Source organism: Oenanthe melanoleuca, chromosome 8 (assembly GCF_029582105.1).
Source record: "Oenanthe melanoleuca isolate GR-GAL-2019-014 chromosome 8, OMel1.0, whole genome shotgun sequence".
Classification (NCBI taxonomy): Eukaryota; Metazoa; Chordata; class Aves; order Passeriformes; family Muscicapidae; genus Oenanthe; species Oenanthe melanoleuca.
In genome coordinates, this window is record NC_079342.1 from 24,831,496 (window position 1) to 24,853,856 (window position 22,361).

General features: G+C 39.6%; 2 protein-coding genes across 2 annotated transcripts; both read right to left on the reverse strand.

Annotated features, from left to right (window-relative positions):
* Window positions 1–412: 412 nt before the first annotated feature.
* LOC130256404 (regulator of G-protein signaling 21-like) lies at window positions 413–4,049 on the reverse strand. Its single transcript, XM_056497993.1, has 3 exons — window positions 4,007–4,049; window positions 2,003–2,169; window positions 413–1,086 (listed from the first exon to the last, which is right to left on the reverse strand). The coding sequence occupies exons 1-3, from the start codon at window positions 4,047–4,049 to the stop codon at window positions 883–885; spliced, it is 414 nt and encodes a 137-aa protein (XP_056353968.1). The 3' UTR covers window positions 413–882.
* Window positions 4,050–15,035: 10,986 nt separating this feature from the next.
* On the reverse strand, window positions 15,036–21,914 carry RGS18 (regulator of G protein signaling 18). The gene is given in 6 exon segments (XM_056497992.1): window positions 15,036–15,367; window positions 17,212–17,378; window positions 18,241–18,302; window positions 20,826–20,927; window positions 21,618–21,672; window positions 21,675–21,914. Coding segments are annotated over 6 exon segments (696 nt in total). The 5' UTR covers window positions 21,730–21,914; the 3' UTR covers window positions 15,036–15,112.
* Between the last annotated feature and the right edge of the window lie 447 nt (window positions 21,915–22,361).

Below are 22,361 nucleotides of genomic sequence, written 5' to 3' on the forward strand. Positions count from 1 at the left end.
GTGCATCTGTAGGCACCTGAAGATTGATACCTTGCTGATTTGAAAGATAACACCATGTCTTAAATCCTGATTTACATATTTACTTTACAGCCTGAAACTGTTTCTTATGCCTGCTCATCTGTATTTTATTGAAATTAAATTAGTAAATGAATTTCATTGGTAGCAATTAATGAAATTATTTCTTTGTGAGTAGATGGAGACAGTACCACCGATATATTTGGAAAGGAAAATTAATTAATTGAAAATGTACAAAGGAAGATTTACTCAGTTGTGGTTTTCTTTCCAAATGCCTATGCAATTAATACATTTGACTTTTCAATAAAAAATTAAATTAACACAAAGAAACTTGAAGACCTTACTGAAGACAGCTGTATTATGAAACATTAATTTGCTCTGAATGCCAAGAACATTTGCTATAAAGCAGCTGCCTGTTTATTAAATATTACCATAGCATGTTATCAACCACATTTCTACATCTCCTGTTTTGAATTAGTATAAAACATGTTTGAAAGAGGATTTAAAATGTTTTGCAAGCTACCAATAAGATGGCAAATGAAGCAATAAATGTATTCAAGGCTCCTGAAAGGGATTTATTTTGGAGGCCATACAGCAAACAAGAAAACCAAAACATTCTATTTAAAAACCTCAAACTCTTTGAAAAATGAAGCAAACACTGGGAAAAAAAAAAATAACAATGGCAAACTTTTTTATTAGGAAGGTATCTCAAGTGTCTGGCATTCTCCATCCTGCTGGCTGAATATTCCTCTACTGCTGTTCGAAAGCATCATGTGCAATCTGTACTTTAAAAAAAAAAAAATTTAATTTTTTAAAAATAAAAATAAAGGGAGGCATTATCAATTCCTGAGGGCTCAGTGTTCCTCCTCACAGGAATGGGAGCCACCTCTTCTGATTGCTGTCCTGGTGCTTCTGCAGCAGCTCCTTGTACAGGTCTGACCTCAGGAACCTGGGGAAGGAGTCCTTGGCCATCAGGGAGTAGATGGAGCTCTGAGCAGCATCAAAGCAGCTCAGGGTGGGCTCTGAGATCTTCTGGGAAATGTCATTTTTGGTGTGGAAGTCAATGTTTATCTGCAGGGAGAGAGGAGCAGGAAAGCTGGGTCAGTTAGCTCAGAAAGCTGAGGGATGTTTGTGTCCAGGGCACAGCTGAAATTTGAATTTCCTCCACAATAACCCCACTGATGCAAATAAACAGAAAAAACATCCCTTCCTTTTCTAGCAGACTGAACTCTTCCTTTTATTTGGCTGTTAAAAAGATGGCATCCCTGAAAAAAAAAGAAGAAAAAACCTTGCTTTTCCTTCTCATCTTTCTGCCAAAGCAAATCCTATGAATTGCTGATTATCAAAGAGTAAATTAAAAGGGAAGGTACTCAGCAGCATTTTAGATTTTGGCCCTCTGTGTTTTTAATGGATTTTTTTTTTTTAACAATAATAAGATGGATTTCAGTCATATGTAAGACATGGGGACATTTAAAGCACTCCTGCTAGCAAAGGCAAAAACATCAGTGTACAAGTTTCAGGTCCAGAAAGTGAATAATGGTTAATAAGCAATTTGTTCTTTCACAGTAAAGAACATTTTTTGAAATAATGATAGAACTGAATTCTGTGATGGAAATTTTTGCATTCTCATCGTGTCAAAAATACCTATACAAAAGAGCAAATGCAATCATGCACCTATTAATTAATATTAAATATGGAAAAAATGGTGCTTACTGCATTATGAAAAATGGTTAGAGAAAACAAATTATCTTGAGCAAAACTTTCTTGAAAGCTCAGAAAGTGAGGTAAACTTATTCCCAGTGTGAAGAATTTAAAGAACTTGCTTCACAGAGTTGCACAAGGTGTTTGCCTGCTAAATAATGGGCATGAAAATGGGAGTTACAGCCAGGCTGAATTGTATTTTCTGTCATTGCTTGAGGTCTGGGTCCAGCTTTCCACTCCATCCCCATCCTCAGTACCCAAAGCACACACAGCAAAAACTCTTTACCTCCTTTGGAGCATCAGCTTGTATAAAGTCAGAATAAATCTTTTGGGCTTTCAAGGCAATCTTGGTGGAGGATTTGGTTTTCTTGAAGTCCTCACAGGCCAGCCAGAACTCCACATTCTCCTCACTGAACTCAGACTTCAAAAATGCCCGAAAAGCTGCCAGGCCCTCTGGGGAAAATGCATCACATTGATAGTGGGTGGAGGAGAATGGAAAGGCCAGTGCAATGTGTGTGTGCACACTCACACATGTGTATGTTTATATATTTATATTTAAATTTCCTTTATACTATTTATATTTACTCTATACTATTTACATTCACATTTATATTCACATTTATATTTATATTTATATTTATTTTTATTTTTATTTTTATTTTTATTTTTATTTTTATTTTTATTTTTATTTTTATTTTTATTTTTATTTTTATTTTTATTTTTATTTTATACTATTCATATTTACTCTATACTATTCACATTCACATTCACATTACACTTACATTTATATATATATTTACATTTATATTTATTTTTATATTTATATTTATTTTTATTTTTTTTATTTTTATTTTATACTATTTATATTTACTCTATACTATTCACATTCACATTCACATTCACACTTACATTTATATATATATTTACATTTATTTTTTTTTTATTTATTTTATACTATTTATATTTACTCTATACTATGTACATTCACATTCACATTTACACTTACATTTATATATATATATTTACATTTATATTTACATTTATTTTTATTTTTATTTTTATTTTTATTTTTATTTTTATTTTATACTATTTATATTTACTCTATACTATTCACATTCACATTCACATTTACACTTACATTTATATATATATTTACATTTATATTTATTTTTATATTTATTTTTTTATTTTTATTTTATACTATTTATATTTACTCTATACTATTCACATTCACATTCACATTTACACTTACATTTATATATATATTTACATTTATTCTTATTTTTATTTTTATTTTTATTTTTTTATTTATTTTATACTATTTATATTTACTCTATACTATGTACATTCACATTCACATTTACACTTACATTTATATATATATATTTACATTTATATTTACATTTATTTTTATTTTTATTTTTATTTTTATTTTTATTTTTATTTTTATTTTTATTTTTATTTTTATTTTTTTATTTATTTTATACTATTTATATTTACTCTATACTATGTACATTCACATTCACATTTACACTTACATTTATATATATATTTACATTTATATTTATATTTATATTTATATTTATATTTATATTTATATTTATATTTATTTTTATTTTTATTTTTATTTTTATTTTTATTTTTATTTTTATTTTTATTTTTTTTTTATTTTTATACACCTTATTGCTTCTTTGTGACTGTTTTTTATTTGTTTTTCACTTAGTAGGGAAAAAAATTGAAAGAAATAAAGGTTGGTTTGGAAGAAATTGGGTTAAAGTGAATCCAAATTGCAAGCTCTGAGTAAAGACAGCACCCAAATTTAATTGTGTTAGTCAATTAATGCTGTCCAGGGTCCAGGACACAACACTACTGCTGGGAAATGGGGCAGGGGCAAGGAAATTTCTCAGCTGCATGTGGTTTGTGGTGTCAGGTCTGTAGAAATGACATTTCTAGGAGAAGTGACTTTAAATATGTCATTTTTCGTTTGGCTGCAAGCCACTGCACAGCACACATGTTTCTCAGGAATACCCAAGGAAACGTTTGTGGGGGGTTTTTTGTGTCAAAATTTATGAAAAATGAAACCATTGCAAGGGGAAATTTAGCAGTCACCTTAATGTAAACTATTTCACAGCATTTCTGCCTGCCCCTGAATATTGTGTTTGCAGCCTGGACAAACCTCCCAGGACAGCAGCTCTGGTGGGCTCAGTGCTGGAGGGGAGCAGTGTGAAGTGCTTGGCAGCTGGGATGACAAAAGTTTTAAGACCAGATCCATTTTTCCATCACTTCTTACCTTTATTGGCCAGCACTGCATCCACAGACCGAGCCCAGGCCATGCCTCCCCCAGCCTGTGACCTGTGGAAACAGCAGCTGCCCTTGAAAATAGAATTGTGATCTTTGTCCTGTGCAGCCTGGGCTGGCTGAGAGCTCCCTCCTGCCTGCCCTCCCCAGGGAAAAACTGGGATATTGCCACTGCTGGCCTGCTCATTCACCCTGGAAATAAAGCTTGCAGCTGCTGGAGCTCCAGCAAAGCATTGGCATGTGCTAGAGAGGGCACTGGATTTCTTCTCCATTTCAAAAGGATTGGGCATTAATTTATATGGCACTTTTTGCTTGGAATGACTGGGATTATCTGAAATGTTGCCAGGAGGGAACATGGACCTCATACAAGATTCTCAGTGGTATAAATAATTGAGTAAATTCATAGTTTTGGCTCTTCCCCTGCAACTTGCTGTAGGCTTGAAGGCAAACATTGTTCTGTATAAAATATTGCCAGTTTTCTTAAAAAAACTACAAAAACCAACCAAACAACAACTCAGTACAAAAAAAAAAACTAAAAAAAAAAAAACTAAAAAAAAAAAATCCCAAGCACTCTCAACTTCTGTAAAGAACTTGATGCTCCTGAGAGCTCAGCCATCAAAACCCTGCTCTCTGAATTATAGAGGCTGGTTTGAGAGCTGTGCTCCACAGCCACTTCTCAGCATCACCAGTAATTGGTATTTTCTAACTGCAAATTTCTAGAGAGATCATATAAGGATATTGTGTGGTTGTGGTTCTAATTCTTACAAGGGATGGTGGCAGTGACACCTTAAACAAGTTTTTTGGTAGCTCTCCATTAACTTCTATCCAGAGTGCAAAAATTATATTTAAGCAAGAAAAAAATTGTGGATATTTATTAAGTATTTATAACCACGTACATGAGGGAAGCTGGAGTGCAAATATAGCAGGCCTGTGAAAACACAAATGAAAACTAAACATAACATTATGTTGTACTTTGTGAGACATCATGTGATGATGGAATTAATCACCAGAGAATTTGGTTTAGCAACAATAAGAAATTTTTGTGAAATATTTAACACTTTTTCAGGACTTTTATTAAATGTTTGTTAGCTTTCTTGTCAAGCAAAAAAGCAAATTAAGAAACCAGGATAAACCAGACAGTTTTGTTTCTTGATCTTATGGGTAATATTAGTTTTAATATTTACTCACCACTCAGAGAATGATCTCACTGACCATGTGGGATTTACTTGAATGGGAATAGCAAGCAGAATTGACAACAGGGAATCAAAATAGTCATACCCCCTTCAAAGGGGGAAGGAAAATAAAGCTGTACAGATTATTCAAACTCAGCCATCCTGTCACATAAATCTCCTATGATTAAAATAGCCATAAACAGCAACTCACTTCACTGGCATTTTTTGTTCCACTGTTTGTGTGTCTGACTGTCTCAGGGAAGGCAGAGTTTCCTTTTCTGACTGATCTTCAGGCTGGAGGTAATGTGACAGCAGGAACAACATGTTAGCATGTGAACAACCAAAGCAGGACAGCACTGACAAACAGTTCTCAACATTTCCTTTAAGCTGATTTCTTCTGTTTTTAACCTGTGCCACTCTCACCTAGCAGTGGCCATAGAGAAAAGGACTGGGGGAATGGCAGCAGGTTTCTGTTCAGGGGCAGAGAGGGGATGGAGCACAGGGTGGTGAGGAGCTGTGAGGGACCTGGGGTGTTTAGGATGGAGAAAAGCCCCAGAAGGGACCCTGATGCTCCCTTGACCTGCCTGAGAAGGGATTGGAGCCAGCTGCTGGTCTATGTGATTTGTCTCTTGCTCATGATAATTATTCTGTCATCCCCAGCTCTTTGCTTCCTCTGTACAGCCCTTGCTGCCCCTCACTCTCCTTACTGATGGATTTCTTGCCTCCTTCCAGATCTTGTCCTGAGTCCACATCCTTCACTCGGATTTCCCAGACTCCTGGTTCTCAATGTCTCCAGTGGTTCAGGAACTGGGATCCCAGCCATCCCAACTCAGGGACTTTTGTCTTCTCAGTTAAAATATTTCACACCTAGTAGAGCAGCCTTAGGAGCTTAGGTCCCATTTGGTTTTCCTTTGTGGCACAGCTATGAGCAAAGCTCATGCCTGCCTGAGAACATCTTTCTTATTTTAGCCATGTCCACTTTCTAAGGTCAGAAAGAAAAACCCAAGCACCACATGCCATGTTTCACCCTTAGCAATGTTAATTCCTTACCCTTACCTTTTGTAGGTCTGTAAAAGAAATTCAGGCCAATTTATTTGATGGACTTAACTTCACATGAGACAAAAAAAACCCAGTGAATCTGGTCAGTTGTGCTGCAGGAAGATGCAATCAGATGGAAACAGATATGGAGAGGAGCATCACTGGGTGAGCAGGAGAATGGAACTGCCTTGCAGGAGAAGGATGAAAGACCAGATTGTCTCTAAGATGGAATACAGAGAGGTAACCTGGTGGGAAAAAATACTTATTTTAGCATCATGGCTATACTGACAAAAGAAAAAAAATGTATATAAGCAGCCAGTGAACAAATTCAGACTGAAAACCAGAATAAGGCTCCACAAACTGTATAATTTTTTGCCCTCTCTATTACCCTGTACTTTGAAGATAGAGCTTCGTATTTATGTATTTATGAGATTATTTTAAATTGTTGTCTTCATTAATAGAACAGAAGAAATGATGACCTAAGATGCCCTTTTAGTCCCACATATTACTAAAAAAGATTCCTGGCAGCAAAATATGAATCCTTTCTGAAACTCCTTAGCTTTGCATCTGCTTGCTTCTGAACGTTATAGCAGAAGAACAGAAATGTTAATTATCATCCTGGTTTTCTGCTGTGATTCTTCTTTTGCTTAATTGGTTATTTTCTCTTATTTCCAGAGTACATCTTGTGCATCCCAGAGAGGACCAAAAGTACATTGTGCTAATGAGACTAACTTCAGCATCTTACAGCTGGGGAGAAAACTTTCAGCATCTGCATTGGCATCAAATCCTTTGTGCCTGATTCAGTCCCAGGTTTGAGCTTTGGTAAAAGGGAATAAACATAATAAAAAATCCAACCAATAAATATAATACAAAATATTTATCTCTGGAGCTTCTGGCTGGGCCCAGTGTCAACAGCTACAATTTGAATTTTTTAACAGTGTCATGCCAGAAAAGTCAGTCCAGTTGTGAGAACAGAGGTGACACTAAATTAGGCAACTCATAATTCTTGGCTGGCTCAATTAATGTCTTGATATTCACCCTGTGCCTAATGCCAGTGGTTCTACTCTTTACCCACCTTAGAATTGTGACTATAAATTGATTAATTTTGCTTTTTTGAAAGAGGTATTATCATTGTTATATCACAGTTCCATTAACTCATATGAAGCTGTGAGAGGGAAGGTTGAGGACCAGTGCCTATTTTTTCTTAATATTATCATATTATATCATCAATAGTTGGTATGCATTTATTTCAAAACAAAATTCCAGATAGTACCACACATGCATTTTTTAAATTTCTGCCTGGTAGCCTGTTATCTGAATGAAGCACACATGAACATCTCTTCAAGATTTTGGGTATTTTTCAAGTCAGCCTCAGCAGCCACAGAAATATGCTAAAACCCAGGAATATTCTAGCACACACAGTAACTGGATGGATGCAGCTGGATTGTTTTTGCATTTTATGGGGTACTGCTCACAGTCCACAAAACTACAAATAAGCTGTAAGGGATTCTCATCACACAATATTCTGTCAGTGACTGCTCAGACTGTGCAAGCTGAAAATATTTCAGGTACACAGCAGGTTAATAGAATTGTTGTGATATTTGTAATAAGTTCACTGACCAAAATTAGTCACAGCCACTTCTTCCCATAGAAACCAGCTGGTTGGTATCTTGGAACTTAATAGTGTCTGGAAAGAAACTCTGATATTTCACTGAAATGTCACAAGGAGAAAAAGTGACCTTAGTATTAGAACAAGGGCATCAGCTGCTTGTGCAAGTGTGTTGGCTATTCAAAATAAACAGCATCAAGCAAACAAAAGGAAATATGAACATGCAGTGGGGATGGGCTGAAAATTGCTCCCAGAATTAATGCTAAGCTTTTTGTGACTCTGGCCCCAGCTGACACTGCTGGCCCCAGCTGACACTCACAGCTACAGCTTCAGTTCTCATAGCTGGGGCTGGACCTGCAGGGCACTCAGCCCTTGCCTGCTCAGATAATTAGCTAATGGCAGGGTATTTTTCTCTTTTTCTGCCGGGCCTGAGGCTTAACCTTTCAGTAACTCTGAGTACTGGGCTGTGGATTTCTGAGTTCTCTGCCCCTGATGGCATGGGAGAGAGAAACTCTAGGAAAGGGAACTTCCCAACTTTGCAGCATTACTTGCTAAGGACCCATGATTTATTAAGTATTTAAATCTCCATAACTTTTAGGTTCACTTTTACCAATGCCCACCTTTTATTCTTTAACTACCTTTAGGCATTAGTTTTGCTGAATTATCTTCCTTTATGAAAAGCTATTGAGGAGCATAAGGGCTGTCATTTTTAGTTCCTCAGACCTGGATACTAAAAACAGCAGACAGTCTAAAGCAATGCTGCATATTCAAACCACTGGTTTACTAACCCAAGAAGTCATTTCCATTTCCATGTGCTCCTGAAAGGGCTGCCTTGCACTCACCTGAGCACCCAGTGAGAAAAGCTCACGCTCTCCAGTGGTTTCCCTGGATCAGGCCCAGTGTGTTAGTGCTCCTCAGCACCTGGCCTCTGTTCCTTCCATTCCATGCAGAGATTGCTTAGCTAGTGCTGGCCTGTACAAGGTAAACTCAGCAGCACCAAAAGCTGGTGTCCTGCTGCCCTGAGCGTGAAGCCCACGGGGAGCTGGGTGCATCCCTTATGTTGGGAGATGCCAGCATGATCCAAGCACTGCTGGCATCCTAAGGACATGGGAACACCTGTCCCAAGGGGATGCAAATACACCTTAATCACAGCACTATGGAAATGCCCACCTTCCCCCAGCATGGCACAGCATGGGCAAATCACAAAATAGCTGATTTTTTTTCCCTGTGAATAACTCTGTGTGCCTTCAGTATGCCACAGAGTTGTTTTGCATAAGAAAATGAGCTGTTATTTTCCACCCCAGCAAGCTGTGCCCTTCAGGTGAAGTGCTTTGATTTCAAGAACAATCTGTCAAAATATTTTGCAGCGCTCTGGGCTCCTCATATTCAGGGTTTCCAAGTGCTGTACAATCACAACCCTCCATTGGAAAAGTGCTGGAAACAATTCTCAAGAAAATGTGCAACCAGGAAAAACTGGAATAGCATTAGCTGCAGAAATTGAAAATGGGGCCACAAAGCTGTGAAGAAACAAGAGTGTCTTAATTATGTGCAAATTTTATGGTGAAGAAATGAGAGTTCAGAGTTGTCCTTTTTTAAGGCTTCAGCCTTATCTTCTGTCCTGCTTGAAAACTCTCAAATGGCTGCTGTGGGATTGTGTTTCTCACTAGTTAATTTTAGTTACTTTTTATGGAGAAGGCAATGGTAGATTGTAAATCTGGGAGTCCAGATAATTTTCTGTAAAGCATAAGGGAGAATTGGGAGGACGTTACCCAACCAGAGTCTATTTAGGAAAGGAGAGAGAAAAGCTTTGGTATTAAACCAGAAAGAACTTTTATGAAACCAGCCCTAAGTGATCAGGGCAGAACAAATGGAAGATAGCAACACATTAACAAGGGAAAAAGCAAAAATGGAAGCAAGCCTGGGTGGTAGATAGAGGAAAAACGTTTTTATCTTTGGCACAGAGCCACACAGGAGCTTAAAGGGCATTTGATGGAGGCATTTGACTAAAATGCAAAGAACAGAGTGGGATCTGGGACAGGCAGCTGAGCGAGGCGTAGATCCATGAGCATATGAATCACTGATGAGAGGGAGATGATTTTCTGCAGCTTTTCCTCAGCTGAGGCCTTTGGCAGCATGTGTGGAAAGGAGAGGGAGCTGCATTCAAAGCAGCAGCTGATTAAGGCTGAGCAGCTGGGGACAGCAGGAGAGGAAAATGATCTGCTGTTTGTGAGTCACCTAGAAGTTGTAGCATGTAAAAGCATGTAAGGGCTGTGTTATTGAGTGCCTGCTTCACCTGAAGGTGGAAATCATTCTTGTCCATTGAGATTCTTTATCTGGGATATCAGTTTTGCTTCTTGTTGGCCAAAAAATCAGTCAAGCTGTCTTTTGTTCCACAACAAGTCCACAACCCCAAGAAGATATTTGGTCCTGTGTATTTCCACCTCCCTCAAGATCACAATTCAGCCAATTTAAAACATGTAATGTGTTGAAACAGGAGGCAAAGCTTTGTGCCACCCCAGCCAGCAGATTGTTTCCCTCGTGCTTTGTGTCTTGACTTCACCTGTGCAAGCAGTAAAGTGCAGTGTTTGGGCAGGGTGAGTTACTGTGCTGACATTTTGGGAATATTTTGGGAGCTCTTGGTGAGCCCTGAATGGCAGATATAAATATAGAATCTGCTGCATGGAACAATCTCCAATGGAAGCACTTGCCCAACAGGCTTTGTACAGGTATTGTTTGCAGGAGGGCAGCTCAACAAGAGGATTTACACAACTGTGGCACGGATTCTGCCAAAACTAGAGAAGCCTGGCTGTGTTCTCTGGTGCTGTAAATTCATCTGTGCAGGGCCAGTCCTGAGTCTGCTCAATCCTGGAACAGCATCCCAGACTTGTACTAAATCCATGCCTAGTTCATCTTCAGGACTGCAGCATTGCACCAAATAGTAGAGTGCTCATTTTCTCTCACTGAAAGGAGCCCTTTCTAGAAAAGAAAAAAAAAATAAAACCCTTTGCCAGATAATAGTGTCATTTTGGTTTATCTTTGTGTCCTTTGCTTTCCTTTCTCTGAGTTTATCTTGGCTTTCTTTTTTACAGTAGTTCCCATGGCATTAGTCTGCTGTAAATTTAGCTGGGGTTCATAATTATCTTTGGAAAACACACATGCATAAATAGCTACCAGGAATATCTTATTTGTTTGTTTTCATTACAGAACTCATAAGAGGGACTAGCACTGTCAGTACCACAGACTGATGGGTTTGAGGAAGGCCTCCCTGGAGATAAGCAAAATTTTCCATGTGTCTGTGAAATGAAATAAAGGGCACCTGCTGACTTCTATTTATCATTGCAGACCCTTCTGACTAACAGCTGGGCTTTTGCTAGCAAGGAAAACTCTTACTCAGGGTACTATATTTGTCATTTGGTTGGAAATTGGAGAAGTATTAAATAGATGTATTTTTTTCATTTCTTTCCTTCATGGATTCTCTGCTGATATAGGGGGACATAATCCCAGCAGGGCAGAATTTAGCTGCAAGTGTGTGGGTCTTATGTCTGTGTGCCAACAAACCTGGTGGAAGCTCTCAAACCTGTTCCCTTCCTCCAGCAAGGATCCCTGTGCACCACACAGGAACATGCACATTTTAAACACCTGAGAACTGGCATTCAGGCACTGCTGGTGGTGCTGGAGAGTCCCTCACCACAGAATCCTCAGGGCTGAAAGAGACCTTCAAGATGCTCCCAGTGTCAGAAACAGCCCATCTCCTAAAGCCTGGTGCTTTAGGTCAGGGGAGGGTGATGGATAAACCAGCAGGGATCATCATTACAAATGTGTTTCCTCTCTGCTCCCCAGGTGAAGGTAAGAGCTTGGAGGAGGCTCCTGGGTCACTGTGGAAATGCTCAGCAGCTTTTCCAGGTGGGTTTGGATCTTTGTGCACTGTAGCAATTTCATTAACATGGCAGTGACTGCAGCTAGAATTGAGCCCTAGGTGAAGTCTCCACCTCTTCCTCAGCAATGTACTGATGATAAATCAGATCCTGACAACTCTTTAAGCAGATGAGATTTATTGGAAGTTAATAAAGCAGACAGGGAAACCTGCAGATCCAGCAGTTCACATGCACCCCAAATTAAAAATGAGCACCAAGTCCCATCCTCAGGAACTGCACCTCTTCTTCACCACTCACAGAAGGGGGAAGGAAAGGGAGAAAGCTTAAATTCCACAAGTAGCAACTTCATATACAAGTCATAGTCACAGATAAATCCTGCAGCCCCTTCCTGAACTGAACCAATGTTTAAGGTTTTAAGAACTGCCCTAAGCTTCAAGGTATGTCTGCATCAGCTGTGGAAGAAAAGGACAGAATGACTGTGTGTGCTGACTATAAAAAAATATGTCTGTGTTTGACAGAAAAGAAATAAAAAAGATTTCTCCCTCTTCTTTAATCCATAAAGAGAATGTTAATGATCAGTGGAACTGAAAGTTCTCTGCCTGAGTCCAAAAGCTGCTAATTTTCAGATGCATTTTCAAAATAAAAGGCAGAAAAATAAATAGAACAAAGTTTAGTAACAAAGTTGGTATACCACAACTATTTATAAATAAAAGTAGAAATATTTTATATCTATATAAATAGACATGATCTGGTATTTAAGGATACACATTGTGTTAAAATAGCATTCTTAGCCCTTTGTTGCTGCTCATTTAGTTGCAAAAAAATTAGAAGACATATATTTGATGCCAAAGCTAATATATACAGCATAACTTTAAAATAGAGAACAGACACAGGAATAAGAAAAATGTACCCCCCAAAAATTAAATAGGTATTTTTATGTTGCTCTTAAAATAGGCAATGGCTACATTTTAATGATAGATTTAATTATGCAGTTCCCTTAGTTAAAATACATGTAATTTTGCATTGTACCTATTAATGTTCCTGTGTGTTTTACAGTATGAGAAAATACCACAAATTCTCTGTGCTTAGTGTAGGAAATATTGCAAAAACATAAAAAAGGAGCTCTGCTGGATAATATAAACTATTGTATTTATATATATAATGAGACATTTGAGCTCTCTTGTCACCATGGGGTGAGATCTGGCCATGTGCCCTGGAAATCATTGATGGTGAAGGAGTGGGAGGTCTCTTGGATAACATCAAATATTAGATAGACATAGATATATATATATATATATATATAATGAGATATTTGAGCTCTGCTGTCACTACAGGGTGAGCAACACCTGGGTGCCCTTGAAATTGTTGATGGTGAAGGAATGGGAACTCTGTGGATAACATCAAATAGCACTTTAGGAGACATTTGAGCTTTGTTATCACCACGGGATGGGGTCTGGCTGTTCACCCTGGAAATTGTTCATGGTGAAGGAGTGAGTTTGGCCGGGCGCCCTTGCAATCATTGATGGTGAAAGAGTGAAAGCTCTGTTGGACAACATCAAATATTACATACATATATATATATATATATATATATATAGTGAGACATTTGAGCTGGGCTGTCACCACAGGGTAGAGTTTGGCTGCATGCCCTTGAAATTGTGGATGGTGAAAGAACAGAAGCTCAGTTGGATAACATCAAATATTATATATTTACATATATATGTGTATATATATATGTATATGTATATGTATAAAGAGATGGGTGGAGTTTGGCCACACACCCTTGAAGTAGCTGACGGTGAAGGAGCAGAAGCTCTGTTGGATAATATCAAATATTACATATACATATGTATATATATAAAATGAGACATTAGAGCTGTGCTGTCACCACAGCGAGGGGTCCAGCCGCACACCCTTGAAGTAGCTGACGGTGAAGGAGCAGAAGCTCTGTTGGATAATATCAAATATTACATATACATATGTATATATATATAAAATGAGACATGAGAGCTGTGCCGTCACCACAGCGCGGGGTCCGGCCGCACACCCTTGAAGTCATTGACAGTGAAGGAGCGAAAGCTCAGTTGGATAACATCAAATATTACACATATATCTATAAAATGAGACATTAGAGCTGTGCCATCACCACAGCGCGGGGTCCGGCCACGTGCCCTTGAAGTCATTGACAGTAAAGGAGCAGAAGCTCTGTTGGATAACATCAAATATTATATATATCTATAAAATGAGACATTAGAGCTCTGCCATCACCACAGCGCGGGGTCCGGCCGCGCGCCCTTGAAGTCGCTGACGGTGAAGGATTAGAAGCTCAGTTGGATAACATCAAATATTATATATATCTATAAAATGAGACATTAGAGCTGTGCCATCACCACAGCGCGGGGTCCAGCCGCACACCCTTGAAGTCGCTGATGGTGAAGGATTAGAAGCTCAGTTGGATAACATCAAATATTGTATATATATATATATATATGTATAAAATGAGACATTAGAGCTGTGCCATCACCACAGCGCGGGGTCCGGCCGCACACCCTTGAAGTCGCTGACGGTGAAGGATTAGAAGCTCAGTTGGATAACATCAAACATTACACATACATATATATATAATGAGACATTAGAGCTGTGCCATCACCACAGGGCAGGGTCCGGCCACGTGCCCTTGAAGTCATTGACAGTAAAGGAGCAGAAGCTCTGTTGGATAATATCAAATATTATATATATCTATAAAATGAGACATGAGAGCTGTGCCATCACCACAGCGCGGGGTCCGGCCGCACACCCTTGAAGTCATTGACAATGAAGGAGCAGAAGCTCAGTTGGATAACATCAAATATTACACATATATCTATAAAATGAGATATTAGAGCTGCGCCATCACCACAGGGCAGGGTCCGGCCGCGCGCCCTTGAAGTCGCTGATGGTGAAGGATTAGAAGCTCAGTTGGATAACATCAAATATTATATAAACATATATATATATATAGATATATATAAAATGAGACATTAGAGCTGTGCCGTCACCACAGCGCGGGGTCTGGCCGCACACCCTTGAAGTCGCTGACGGTGAAGGATTAGAAGCTCAGTTGGATAACATCAAATATTATATATATCTATAAAATGAGACATTAGAGCTGTGCCATCACCACAGCGCGGGGTCCGGCCGCGCGCCCTTGAAGTCGCTGATGGTGAAGGAGCAGAAGCTCTGTTGGATAACATCAAATATTACACATATATCTATAAAATGAGACATTAGAGCTGTGCCGTCACCACAGCGCGGGGTCCGACCGCACACCCTTGAAGTCATTGACAATGAAGGAGCAGAAGCTCAGTTGGATAACATCAAATATTACACATATATCTATAAAATGAGACATTAGAGCTGTGCCATCACCACAGCGCGGGGTCCGGCCGCGCGCCCTTGAAGTCGCTGACGGTGAAGGAGCGCGAGCGGCGGCGCAGGGCGGCGCGGGCGGGGGCCCGGCCCTGCAGCAGCCCCAGGTAGGGAGCAGACCTGAGGAAGCGAGGGTAGCTGTCCTGCTCCATCAGCCGGTACACCCTGCTCTGCGCCGCCTCGAAGGTGCCGCGCGCCGGCTGCGCCATGCTCCGGCTCGTCGCCTCCTTGGTCTGGAAGTCCAAGTTCACCTGGAGAACGGGAAAGGGAATCTGGTTAAAGCACGTTCAGCGTTTCCTGTGTTATTGTCCACAGCACTGATACTGTACGCTGCTGGAAGACTTTCCTGAGAAGAGTGATGCCTTCAGTTTTAGCTTTTGTATTTCCCAGACTCTGCACTGCACTGGGGTGTGACTCTGAACTCCATATAAAGTGTTACAAGTTCTCCTCCCAGCTCAGTCACACAAAACAATCCTTTTCCAGCCCCAGAAACAAGGACACGCTGCAGCTTCAGCCCCAAAAAGTGCAAACAGCAGAACTGAGGAGAGAATCTGGGAGGATGGGACTGCAGAACCTGGAGCTGGAATGGGACAATGAACCCCAATATGGGAATGGACCAAAACTTATAAAAGTGTGAAAACTCGTGACTTTGGTGTCCATAGCCACAACTGGGCTCTTGCACTGCCCAAGGTGAATCCTTTGAAGGGCTTTTAATAAATCCCTGCTTTATTCCTTTAACTCTGTCCAGCCTCTGCTCCAGGGAGCCCCTCAAGGCATCAAGAGAACCTCGAATCCCCCACACAACAGGATATAACACCACAGAATTGGTGTGTTCACCTTCAGTGATGGCTCTCAGAAAGTCTCCTCAAATGAACCCTTGGTACCATGGAAAACTGGTGAAACAAAAGATAAACTTTGATATTTGACTAGAAGTAGCATTTTAATAGTTGCTGTGTAGTTATAGTATAGTTGCAGCTTCCCAGTTTTGCAATACCAGACTATTACAGATCTCCCCTGCTCTCATCTAGGATTAAAGTAGAACATGTTCTAATGAGATTATATTAGTGAAAAGTCCAAATTTCTGGTTTCTGTGTAGCCTGGGTAATAGAAAGGTGAGAAAATTCTATTTTTTTTTTTTATTTTTTTTTTAATTAAATGGGTCTCTGGAGTCTTTAGATTGGAATAGCATATCAAAATGACTATTCCATGTGCTGCTGCATTCACCCTGGGAAATACTTAATAGTATGAGAATTTTAATTAAGTGGCACTTAATTCAAGCACTGATTCAAGCACATTATTTTGAAAAATAAGATAGAATATATTAAAAAAAAAAATGTTGAAACACCAAGCCCAGGCATAGCAGAGAAGGAAATTGTTCTGTTACTGTGGCTCCCCTGCCCTGTCCCCTCCTCATCTCTTTCCTTTTTATTTTCTTTTCCTTTTCCTAGGAAAAGCAGATCTGAATCCTAATGCAATCTATGAGAATTGCAGTGGAAACTGCACCACTTTGCAATCCTTTCACTAAAATGAGAATTTTACCTTTTTCACCCCCATTACAGGGAAGCTGAAGTTAGTGTTTAACTAAAAATAATACAGTATTGGCCAGTGACATATTTGCTCAAATGTGATAGAATTACAGCAAACTGTAAGCCCAAAGGACCTATTCAAGTGGCTGCTTGTGATTTCACTGAGAGGTTGATAATCTCCCAACCTGTTCATCTCCTTCTTAGGGCAGACAAAAAAAAAATTTCTTTTTTTCATCTATGAATCCTTTCTAACGCACTTCAGCAAAAAGAAGAAGTTGGAAATACAAAAACTCTTTTCATTTTTAGGATACTACAAAAAGGCCTTAGTGCTGGTGAGGATTGTAATGTCAACATTGTTTTGTGCTGGCAGTAACATACCAAGGATATACAACTGGGGGTGGAGGGACTCAATCAGGGCAAGGCTGTGCTCCTTCCAGAGTTCTGACTTTTATGGAATTCTTCTTATGCCAGGGGGCTGCAGGGTTAGCTCTTGAAGCACTTTTAAAAGCAAATTTCACCAGGTGCAGTGGTGTCAGTCAAACACTGTGTATAATGGGAAAGGTCTTTACCTCTTTTGGAGCATCTTTCTGTATGAATGTTTCAAAAATGGTCTTGGCTTTTGGCAGGAGTTCATGTGGGCTTTTGCTTTTCTTGTAATCCTCACAGGCTATCCAGAACTCGATGTTCTCCTCGCTGAACTCAGTTTTCAGAAATTTTGTGAAGGCATCCAGCCCAGCTACAAAAGGGAAAGTTGAATTTCATTAAAAAATATATCCTTATCAGACAGTTACTCTTTCAAAGAGTCTGTGCAAAGTAGTAAAATATCTTTTGCTCCCTTGCAATAATACCACATTACAGATAATTATCCTAAAATACATGAGTGTTTTTAAATAATTTCTCCATTATGATTCTGCAATTCTCATTAGAGAATTATCAGCACCAGTAAAAAATTGCTACCAAGATCTCATAAAACATTAAGCAAAACATGTGGGAGTATGTTGAAGTGGTGGACTTTATTCCAGGTGAATATCAATTTAGGTTGATCAAAAGAGACTATTTGAATCTTTGCTCATAAGTAAACTATTCTTCAGCAGCAATTTAAAATTTCAGCGAGGCTGAGACCTGTGCCCCTCCCAGATGAAGGCAGAACATGTGTGCCTTGGATAACTGTGGGAGCAGCAGGGCCTCTCAAAGGATGGCCAGCTTGGATCCAGACACTGCCTGAGAAACAAAACCCTGTCAGGGGTGACAAAGTCTTTTCTTAACTACATGGAACACATGCAGCCAGGAATATTTGAGCAATATTCAGATTAAATTCTCCTGCTCACTGAAGGGACTCTTTGTTGTCTGCTGTATTACTTTGTTCAATAAAAGACCAAACTCAAAAATTATTTTAACCTGTTTTCACAAGTTGACAGCAAGCTATAGCCTAAGAAGATGAGAGCAGGAGGCACATGCTGCTATAAATGACCCATCCTACCTAGTTTAGGTAACTGCCACGTCTATTCAAGGGCATAACTGGATTTTATCATTTTCCATCCTTTACCATCAACTTTCCACCCCAACAGTCTGCATGGAGAGAGAAAAAAACTACTGACCTTTCTCAGAAAGCAGTTTGTCAAAAGACTCTCCCCATCTCACTGCTTCTTCAGGAGACACACTGCTTAGGAGACAGAAAGGAGTTTTGAAGGATTGTTCATAGTGTGCATTTAGAAGATAAATGCTCATACTCTGCATTTAGGAAGCAGTGAGACACACATCATCTGCTACCACTGCTGCGCAAAGCCTTTCATTAGATCACCCCACTGAGGGAGATCATTCTCTTAGGGACTTCAGGAACATTTGCTTTAACTCTTTCCTGATTTTTTTTCCTACTTCTTTTCTCTTTTTATAAAAACGTCACAGCAGATTTTTTTTTTTTTTTTTTTTTTTGCTGTGGTATTTGTGCTGCCCTACTAATCTTTGAATTAAGACCATGTAGCCTGGTAAAAGTCACAAAGGAAGCAGGACTTATCAGCTATTAAAATTTGAGCTACTCATGCAGAGATGTGGTTTTGAATGTGCTCACTCTGAGGCTGTCACCACAGTCTGCTCTTACTGAAATACGCAGAATTCTATATCCTGAAGGGAAAATTGTAGTTTATGCAAATTAAAATATGGTTGAGGTGTCAGTCTTACAGGGCAATAGCACATATAGTCTGGTTTGTCTACCACAGACATTTCAAATGCCACGTTATTCTGAGACACTGTTGTTCCTCATTTATAAAACTACTCATACTCTTCATCAAGTATGTCAAGCTGCACTGTGTTTCACTTCAATTTCAAAAAATCTGCCCTAGGAAACAGCTAAAAAAGGACAAAAAAAGAAGAAAAGAAGAAAAAAAAAAAGGCAGTTCAAATTTCTCAAGTTGCTCTATAGATATGAAGTTTAGAACCATTTTCATTCCAGGGCAAATCACAGGACACTGAAAGTATCAGTGAGTTGGTCAGATCAACTTCTTATGAAGGACTGAACATTTCTGGAATGTGATCCCACCTCCTCATCAAGGCTTGCTGTTCTGTTGCCTGATTTACACATTTTGGGCTCCCTTGGCAAAACCTGTAGGCACATGAAGTTTAGATGAAAGGAAATTCCAATCTCTTTGGGATGGAATTTAAGCCAGTAATGACCCTGGGTTTGCACAAAACTCAAAAGGAGGAATTTTAATTTTTTTGCCCCCCCCAATTTTAATAGATGTCACATATTTCACAGCTGAAGTCATTGCTTGCAGGAATGAAAATTTTAGCTAGGGAGACAAAAACAGTTTGTGAGGAGAGGTACAAATGCTGGAGAAATCAAATTCAGGAAAGCAGAGGAATCCTGGAGTCAGGGAAAACGAGACCTCCCTTCCTTGCAGAGTTCATTAGTTATGAGAATTACAAAAAGTACAGTGGACTCTGTCAACTGCAGGTTCCTGCACCTACAGAAATTATTTTGTAATAATAAAATAAAGCCTTATTACTTCAGAGCACACACTCAGTGCACAAAGCATGGGATGCTGCAGAGGATCTTTGCTGGGTTTGGAAATTCTGGTTTTCCTTCAGAACCTGCAACAACCCAGGAGCTTCACAGACCCCAACACCTGAGTGCAGGAGGGAGCTTGTGCAATAACAGACAGAAACCAAGATTTGGTCAGCTTTGACACTTTCTAAGTATGAGAATAAACTAATTTAAACTAATGAATAATCATTTAAACTAAAATTTAAATTTTAAACTAACAGATTAATTAACTTTTCTATTACCCCAATTCCCATCTGCAGTGTTTCATTAAATTCTCTTTTTACTTATTTTAGTAACTCTGTGTGAAAAACAGAAATCATGAAAGATAAGTAAATCACTTAGTAAATTTCAAACCATTACCTCACTATTATTTGAAAAAGAGTACATTTTTGTTTGTTTGTTTGTTTTCCATTTTTGACAAATGCAATTGTGGCTTTAATCCAAGTATAAAGACCAGCAAGAAAGAAAGGTGGAAAGAAGGTACATTTTTTAGGCCATGGTGTTGCAGAATTCCTTCTTCTCCGTCAGGACCTACAAATACAATTCTTTATATATGAGTGAGAGCTGACAGTGATTCCTCACTGAAGGGAGGAATTAAACTCTTATGGAAGTCAGTAAACCCAAGACTGTGCCTTGCACCTTAATGGCAAACACTAGGGACAATACTACCATAGTGTTTGAATTTTGGAGACAAAAATGTTCAACCAAGTGCTGCAGTTACTGAGGAGCTCTGCATTCAGTATTTAACACACCTGTTAAATGTGTTAAATACTGAATGTGGCATTGGTACATCACAGGAGCCTTTGGAAAAGCTGCTTTGCCAGGAGCTGTATGGTTTTCCTGCAAGCTGCATTTCTCAGTTGATTATTGCTCTGTACACTCATTATTGCTCTACTCTCTCCCACCAGGGCTGCTGGCACAAGGTTTAAACCTCTCTGCAGGCGTATGGGAGCAGTGGTGAGGAAACCCTGCTGATCACTTTGGTGCACACCAGGCAGCTCTGCAGTGTTTGCACCTTGGGGCACACTGGTAACTCCCCAGATTGTGACTCTGCCCGGTCTGGATGCACACACAGCTACAGGAAACACCCTGAGTCACACAGGCAGGGAACCCCCAACCCACTCAGCCTTTCACAGTGCTTACCTTGCTGCTTTTGTCAAGCTTCCAGGTTTGCCAAGGTGATCCCCTTCATGGAATTCAGGTTTCTGCAGGAGCAGGCTCAGCCTGTTTCTCTTCTGCTTAGCTCTAGGACAGAATCAGAGAAGCTTTTCAAGAAACATTGCAGAAAGTTGGTTTTTCCCCCTCTAGCATTCTCTGCTTCTGCATTATAGATCTCCCTATTTTCACTTACAGTGACGTTGGTGTTACTTCTCCTACATATATTAATCACATTAAAGTTTTTTCTTCATAGCTTAGCACAAATTTACATGTGAAGCACTGGCAAAGTAAAATGGAAATCCTTTCATTTTCAGCATCCCTTTAATTTATTTCGAAAATGAAGGGGCCAAACTTCCCATTAGAGAACATAAACAGTTAGCTCAGCATCTTCTACTTTTAATGTTTCACAAAGAAAAAAGGAAGTATTGCTTCCTGTCATTTGAAATTTTTTGAAGAAAGCTTTCCCGGATCACATTCAGGCTTTAAAAAAGCATTTCTTAGAACTTCTTGCATCCTCTCTTTCTTAGTATTTTTAGATCATTAATTTGATTTGTTTCTTGACTTGAAAAAAAAACCAAGAGTCCTTTGAGATAAGTTTTCTTAAGGAGTTAATATTTTGCATACAATTATTATACAATATATGTATAAAATATACATAAATTATACAATTTCTAGGACTGCAGTTCAGGAGTTCTCATACAAAATGAAATTCCCCCCCCACAAGAATCCTCCACCCAAACAGAAGGCTCAGAGGGTCGGCACGACCTGAACACTTACCCAGCCTTGCTTGCCTTGTGTGGCTCCTCCTTAATCACTGATTTTTTGTAATAGGCTTGTCCTTCAAGGCAGAAATGTTGAGTTGGGGGAATAAAAGAAGTGGGTTCTCCATCTTCCTCCAGAGAAGCTTCGGGCAAGGCTCCCTCGGCTCCCTGGCCCCGGTGTGTGCTGGCCCAGGCTCTCACATTGCAGCTGCTCTAGCCAGCCCAAGCCCAGTGCCCAGAGCAGGAGGTGGCTCTGCAGTGGCCACTGCAGCTGTGCCCACGCCAGGCTCTGAGGGCAGCTGTGGCTGTGCCCTCGTCACTTGGGGAAGTGACACTGCAGCTCCAAACCGCAGCCCCAAGCGCGGCTGCTCAGCTCAGCTCAGCTCAGCTCGGCTCAGCTCAGCTCAGCTCCTGCTGCCTGTGCTCACCTTATTAACCCACAAAGCAAACTGGAAAACAGACACAGTGCCCTTAGTTACAGGGCCCATGTTTAGGTAAGGGGCTGCAAATGGGAGAAATATAGCCACAATTACAGGAAAAGCTAGACCACATGATGCCACCTAATGAGGTTTCTATATCCAGCACACAAAAATTGGGTTACTCAAGAACTGTTGTTCCTTTCATCTCTCGACGCCCTCGTGCCCCACGTTGGGCGCCAAAATCTATCCTGGTTTGAAGGAAAGGTGTCTGCCAATAAAGGCAGAAGCTTCTCTTTGAAATGGAGAATGCAAACCCCCTCCCTCCAAATTATTATACTTTT

Bases quoted from the DNA above. Each gene is read 5' to 3' on its own strand.
- LOC130256404 (XM_056497993.1), bottom strand. From the start codon at position 4,049: ATGGCCTGGGCTCGGTCTGTGGATGCAGTGCTGGCCAATAAAG. The intron at 2,170-4,006 runs GTAAGAAGTGAT...CATTTTCCCCAG, and splicing joins TGCAGTGCTGGCCAATAAAG to AGGGCCTGGCAGCTTTTCGG. The intron at 1,087-2,002 runs GTAAAGAGTTTT...CTCTCCCTGCAG, and splicing joins AAGCTGATGCTCCAAAGGAG to ATAAACATTGACTTCCACAC.